Source organism: Hordeum vulgare, chromosome 6H (genome assembly GCF_904849725.1).
Source record: "Hordeum vulgare subsp. vulgare chromosome 6H, MorexV3_pseudomolecules_assembly, whole genome shotgun sequence".
NCBI lineage: Eukaryota > Viridiplantae > Streptophyta > Magnoliopsida > Poales > Poaceae > Hordeum > Hordeum vulgare.
The window spans coordinates 520445000-520452081 of record NC_058523.1 but is presented as its reverse complement, the minus strand read 5'-3'; the positions used below and the strand labels follow the sequence as shown (position 1 = coordinate 520452081).

The 7082-nt window shown below is 51.0% G+C and overlaps 1 protein-coding gene across 1 annotated transcript; it reads right to left on the bottom strand.

Moving 5' to 3' along the window:
• Window positions 1–599: 599 nt before the first annotated feature.
• LOC123401891 lies at window positions 600–3134 on the bottom strand. Its single transcript, XM_045095750.1, has 5 exons — window positions 2880–3134; window positions 2464–2651; window positions 1650–1740; window positions 1243–1425; window positions 600–1037 (listed from the first exon to the last, which is right to left on the bottom strand). The coding sequence occupies exons 1-5, from the start codon at window positions 3028–3030 to the stop codon at window positions 781–783; spliced, it is 870 nt and encodes a 289-aa protein (XP_044951685.1). The 5' UTR covers window positions 3031–3134; the 3' UTR covers window positions 600–780.
• Window positions 3135–7082: the final 3948 nt, after the last annotated feature.

Genomic DNA, 7082 nt, shown 5'->3' with positions numbered 1-7082 from the left:
GCGGACGCGCGTGCCCCCTCTCGGTATCCGCATGTGGCCGGCCTGATCCACTTGTGACACGGCCATCCAGCCACCTCTGCGTGCTTATTTAATTTGATGGCTCACCCCACCAATATGTCTTATATTATTATATTGTTACAGTGTTGCTGACCACTTACTTCCCGTTGGATGTATGTGTTAATCCATTTAAAAAAGCGAATACGGACAGGATGACGAACGACCCAAACTGACGAAAAGCGGACAAAATCGTAGAAGGCAGCGGTGGCAAAGTGAGCATGAAGGCTTGGATTGCTGATCGGGTTCTTTGCAAAAAAAAAAGAAAAAAAAAAGAAAAAAAAAAAAAGAGGATTGCTGATCGGGCAAAATATCCATTTTTTTACTCCGAATGTCGGACTAATATTCTTTCTTGTAAAAAGCTAGGCATGTTTATGTCTTTTTTAATGTTCGGACACTGTTATCCGGCACGCGCTATGTGATTGAAGTACGGATATTTAGGGGACAACTTTGGATGCATGGCCGGCTCCTAGACCGATACCCAGTGTCTGGTTTGAGATCAAAACCCCCGTTTCCCCTCACTAATTCCCACGAACAAAACGCACTGCAATGCTAGGCTGCTTCTTATTTTCTTCAGAGAGGTTAGAAGAAGACCTACTATGTATTTACAAGAACTACTGTAGTACTAGGTGATCATGAGAAGATTTGTCCACTTCCTCTAAAACCCATTCGCTCCAGCATCATCTCCTTCTTCTTGTTGAAAAACTAGAGTCAGTGAGCCTAAGCCTAGCCTCTAGTCCTGATGATGGTTATGGTGCCCTTCCCTCCGGTCCTGATCTTGGTGAGGCTGACGACCGCCTTCCCGGACAGGCCCGGCCCGTGGGGCGACGAGACGGCGGGGCCGCACGCGAACTCGCCGACGGGGTGCCGCACCGGCCTCGCCGGCCGCTTCAGGATCCGCCGGTTGACGTCGCTGAGCGTGTCGCCGTCCAGCACCAGCGGCCTCACCACGGCGAACGGGTACAGCACCCCCTCCTTCCTCCCTGCGCGCCGCAAGAAACAGGTCAAGAAAATCGTCGCCGGTCCAAGGAAAGAAAGAAACAAAAAGATGGCGGCCCGTCCTAGAAGCCGGCCGGTCTGCAGGACTGCAACCACCGCAGGGCCAGTTCAGTGGCTCAGTCGGGCGGGCGCGTGCACACATGCGCGGGTACTAATTGCTCGCCGGTCGGCCGCACCCACCCCACCCACCTGCCATCGAGGAGCAGGACGAGGAGGACGACGGGCCGCAGTAGTAATTGCCGCTGCCTGTAGTAGCCTTTTGCAGTGGTGGCCGGGGAGCAGCGGCGGCCGCCGTGGCGGAGAAGGGCGGAGGGGGCCCCGCCGCCGCTGCCGCGCTCCGGCCCCCCTCCCTGCCCGATGCGGCGCCCTCCCCTGCAAAGACAGCGTCGCTCCATTTAGCAGTTATTTAACACACATACAGTAGAGTAGAGCAGAGCCGAGCGCGCGCTGCCATCGTCTCTCTCGCCCTGCTGATCCTCAGCCTCAGAGGTCAGACCCAGGGATAGCACCCCACTGCTTGCAGTGAATCATGAATGCCTTGTACCTAGGTTTTTTGCTGGCTGGTTAAACGGATGTTTGGCTTAGCTGATGATCACCTGAGACAAAGCCGCTGGTCTCCGGGGCCGGGGCCATGGTGTTGAGATCGTGGAGGAGATCTCCATCGCTGCTGCTGGAATCCCAGAAGCTCTGGTCCGAGGGCGAGGGCGAGCAGGCGACAAGCACAAGACGACGGATTAGGCTCAGAGAGAGAAAGAAAGAAAGAAAGAAAGGAACAAGACAGCATGCATCACTTTCACTGCACTGCCCGCTCTCTGCGAGGAGACACGGACACGATTGAAGACACTTCTTTCTCTTTTGTGTCCATTAGCCGTGACGACGGTGAGGTTACAAACTTTAGTTAACTAATAATGTGTTCAAAAAACTTTAATTAAATTAACTGTGCTTGTGTCTAAAGTTGTACTACTACCTATAGTATAATAAAGAATGTATGTGCTTCTCGTTGACGTGACAGCAGACAGCCGCCTATATAGTATAATAAACCAAGCAAAATAGCTTCATTTCTATGCAGGGTTCGGCTTAAAGAAATGAGTGTGTCTAAATGATTAAATCAATCGTAAGAATCTTCATGTAAGATCAATGATATAAGATTTAAAAGACATCGGTGTTCGTCTCTCACATTTATATGTGTTTTAGCATAAAGACATCGGTGTTCGTCTCTCACACGGCCGATGCTCTTCTACTTGTAGCTGAATAGCCGATGAACTGACGATGCAACCAAAGCTTCAGTGGCAATACTAGAGCAACTATAGCTCCTCATGGGCATGCATGCATAGGTTCTTACTACTGCTACTACTAGTACAACATCTCTAGAGGCCATCATCGGCCATGGGAGGCGGAGCGGGAGCTTACCTGAAGGAGGCACTGCAGGTCCTCGCTCGCCATGGCCGGGCACCGCGGCGGAGCCTCTGCCGCCCCCGCCTCCGTCCTCTGCCGCTTGCTCCGGTCGCCCCAGTGCGCGACGGCGTCCTCCAGGTATCCACCCCCGCCGCTCGACGACGACGACACCGGCGACTCCTCCTCCTCCTCCGCGCCACCTACTGCGCCGCAAACATCGGAGGCTCAGTAAATACCGCCGCACCCCCACAGCCAATGCCTCCTCTAGGGAGCTAGCTTAGCCACGCCAGCCACAGTGCCACACGGCCAAGGGAAACCAGCAGCGGCATCACGGGCGCGCGCGCACGTCGGCACGTACGTGCGTATGCGTGTGGCAGCAGGCTAGAGCAGACTAGTCTCGTGTGGTTAAGTTTTCTGGCAAGTTTTCTTACACGGGGCCAAGGCCGGGAACGGGAAGGCGCCATGAATGCCGTCTCGGGCGGCGTCACCGAGCTGGCACCGCAGCAGCTCCTCCCAGCCCCAGCCCCAGTCTTCCCACTCCGGGAGAGGGGGGTGGTGGTGGTGGCAGCTCTGGAGCGCCATGGACGGCGTCTGCGTCCGTCCGTCCGTTCGCGTGAGGTGACCGGGGGGGTCAAGGGAGTGGGAGTGGAGTGATGTGGCCTCGCCGTCTCGACTGCTCCCACGAGGCCGGCGTCGGGTCTTAAATAGGCCGGACTTTCCTTCTCCGGGGGGCAGTTGCTTTCGTGGCATGCGCCAAAAGCCGCGTCGACTCCAACTTGGGTGTCGATGGAAATGGCTGCTGCCTCCATGCAAAGCAGTTCTAGGAGTACTAATTTTTGGGAATCGGTCAATGGGAAAATAAGCAGGCAAACGAAAGAGAAAAGGGTTGCATGTTGTGTCAATTTTCCTCGTGATTCGTTGTGTTTGATTGGCCTTTCTCTATCGCCATCGGTGGATGCTTACGGGTCCATCGAGTGCGTACAAAAGTTTTCGACCTGATTGAAAGCAGAAAAGAGGTTTTGATTTGAAAATCATGTAAATACGACATAACTTCGTCTCCTCGCGGCGACTCGTTCTCGCGGGGCCTTCCTTAATTCTTTAACTACTCTCTTTTGTCTATTAGCATAAGATTACTTCCTTCATTCGAAAATACTTGTCATACAAATTGATATGTATGTAGATGTATTTTAATCTTAGATACATTTATTTCCATTCATTTGTGAGACAAGTAATTTCGGGGTAGTTGTTTGCTTTGGTGTTTTGGAGTAATGCTGCTGATTGTCAGCCGCTTGTATCTCGGGCTCGGCATTCGGATTAGCCAAAACAATCTGATGGGGTAATTCGGACTTTTTTTTGTCAATTCGGGTTATAAAAATGAAATAGAGCCAAAAATATAAGAACCCGACAATTTGGGTACCCGAAAATTCGGGTTCGGGTTCGGGTTTTCCTGAGTTATCCGAAAAGGAGCATCACTTCACATTACAGGAGGCCACTAGGCAGATGGATACGCGCGGCGCTGCACTTGCAAACACGATGGAGGCTCGAGGAATTCCGTCGAGCACAACATCATGATCGTGTGGCCTGGCGGCCGGCGACGCGAGTGATGGCAGTTTTTGGGCCGACCTTCTCTATGGGTGGAGCATTTTTAGTGAGCTGCCAAACAATTCAGGCTATTCGAGCACCGTCATCTTTTACCCGAATTATCCGAATTCAATTCGGGTTTTCATTATTGATACCCGATATAGTGATCGGGTTTTTTGGGTTCGGGTTGTACGGGTTTGGGGTTTTCGGGTATCGGGTTTTATGCCCAACATGACTTGTATATGTCTTGGATATGTGTGATGTCGGATTGTTCGCATTATGCGCACGTCTGTCGTTGCTTTATATAAAGTAAGGTAAAATTCTTTTTTATAATATGACACAAATTCTTTTTGTACGAAATGGGCTGCACTTAGAGCAACTCCAACAAACGCGCTACAACGCGGCGCGCTAAAAAAAAATTGCGACGCTGAAATGCCTTTTTTGCGCGCGGTAGGGAGCCCACTCGAGGAGGCGGCACAAAATGGGACGCGGCGCTGCTGTTCCAGCAGACGCTGTAAAATGCAACGCACGCACACGCATGTCTCGCGGAGTCTAGACACAAACAAATGGCATATGAACAATCATGCCTCATGTTCCTTTTCCTCTTCTTCTTTGTCCAAGTCTTTGCCTAAGGACGAAGACGGATCGTTGTCCTCGTTGTTAGCCATGCGTCCATCCATGAGACCATCTCCAACGGCATCATGGGAAGCTATGTCCAACGTTCCGGGATCCATGCGTGCACCCATGTCATCTAGAGGAGCTCCCACGCCTCTCATGAGAGAACCAAAAGTCATGCCTCTCATGAAGCCACCAATGTCTCCCGTAGATGCTCTCATGCCTTCAATGGTTGCTCTGAAGCCACCCATGCCTCCCATGGTTGCTCCGGTGCCACCCATGCCTTTAATGTCGTTCATGGTAGCTCTCATGCCTCCGAAGCTACCCATGCCTACCAATCCTCCCATTGTAGCTCCCATGCCTCCGAAGCCTCCCATGACCATGGATCTTTTTTGGGCCAAGACATCATCACGGGAAAGATTGATGAACTCATTTTTGTTGGAATTATGCCCTAGAGGCAATAATAAATATAGTTATTATTATAATTCCTGTATCAAGATAATCGTTTATTATTCATGCTATAATTGTATTGAATGAATATTTATATACATGTGTGGATACATAGACAAAACACTATCCCTAGCAAGCCTCTAGTTGGCTAGCCAGTTGATCAAAGATAGTCAGGGTCTTCTGATTATATACAAGGTGTTGTTGCTTGATAACTGGATCACGTCATTAGAAGAATCACGTGATGGACTAGACCCAAACTAATAGACGTAGCATGTTGATTGTGTCATTTTGTTGCTACTGTTTTCTGCATGTCAAGTATTTGTTCCTATGACCATGAGATCATATAACTCACTCACACCGGAGGGATGCTTTGTGTGTATCAAACGTCGCAACGTAACTGGGTGACTATAAAGATGCTCTACAGGTATCTCCGAAGGTGTTCGTTGAGTTAGTATGGATCAAGACTGGGATTTGTCACTCCGTGTGACGGAGAGGTATCTCGGGCCCACTCGGTAATACAACATCACACACAAGCCTTGCAAGCAATGTGACTTAGTGTAAGTTGCGGGCTCTTGTATTACGGAACGAGTAAAGAGACTTGCCGGTAAACGAGATTGAAATAGGTATGCGGATACTGACGATCGAATCTCGGCCAAGTAACATACCGAAGGACAAAGGGAATGACATACGGGATTATATGAATCCTTGGCACTGAGGTTCAAACGATAAGATCTTCGTAGAATATGTGGGATCCAATATGGGCATCCAGGTCCCGCTATTGGATATTGACCGAGGAGTCACTCGGGTCATGTCTACATAGTTCTCGAGCCCGCAGGGTCTGCACACTTAAAGTTCGACGTTGTTTTATGCGTATTTGAGTTATATGGTTGGTTACCGAATGTTGTTCGGAGTCCCGGATGAGATCACGGACGTCACGAGGGTTTCCGGAATGGTCCGGAAACGAAGATTGATATATAGGATGACCTCATTTGATTACCGGAAGGTTTTCGGAGTTACCGGGAATGTACCGGGAATGACGAATGGGTTCCGGGTGTTCACCGGGGGGGGGGGGCAACCCACCCCGGGGAAGCCCATAGGCCTTGGGGGTGGCGCACCGGCCCTTGGTGGGCTGGTGGGACAGCCCAAGAGGGCCCTATGCGCCAAGGATAGAAAATCAAAGAGAAAAAAAGGGACGTGGGAAAGGAGAGAAGGACTCCACTTTCCAATCCTAGTTGGACTAGTATTTGAGGAGGACTCCTCCTCCCCTTGGTGCGCAGTCCTTGGGGCTCCTTGAGCCTCAAGGCAAGCCTCCCCTCCCTCCTTCTATATATATGGAGCAATTAGGGCTGTTTTGAGACAACTTTTCAAAGGCAGCCCGACCACATACCTCCACGGTTTTACCTCTAGATCGCGTTTCTGCGGAGCTCGGGCGGAGCCCTGCCAAGATCAGATCACCACCAACCTCCGGAGCGCCGCCACGCTGCCGGAGAACTCATCTACCTCTCCGTCTCTCTTGCTGGATCAAGAAGGCCGAGATCATCGTTGAGCTGTACGTGTGCTGAACGCGGAGGTGTCGTCCGTTCGGCACTAGATCGTGGGACGGATCGCGGGACGGTTCGTGGGACGTTCGCGGGGCGGATCGAGGGACATGAGGACGTTCCACTACATCAACCGCGTTCACTAACGCTTCTGCTGTGCGATCTACAAGGGTACGTAGATCGGAAATCCCCTCTCGTAGATGAACATCACCATGATAGGTCTTCGTGCGCGTAGGAAATTTTTTGTTTCCCATGCGACGTTCCCCAACAGTGGCATCATGAGCTAGGTTCATGCGTAGATGTCTTCTCGAGTAGAACACAAAAGTTTTTGTGGGCGGTGATGTGCGTTTTGCTTCCCTCCTTAGTCTTTTCTTGATTCTGCGGTATTGTTGGATTGAAGCGGATTGGACTCACATTACTCGTACGCTTTTGAGAGACTGGTTTCATCGC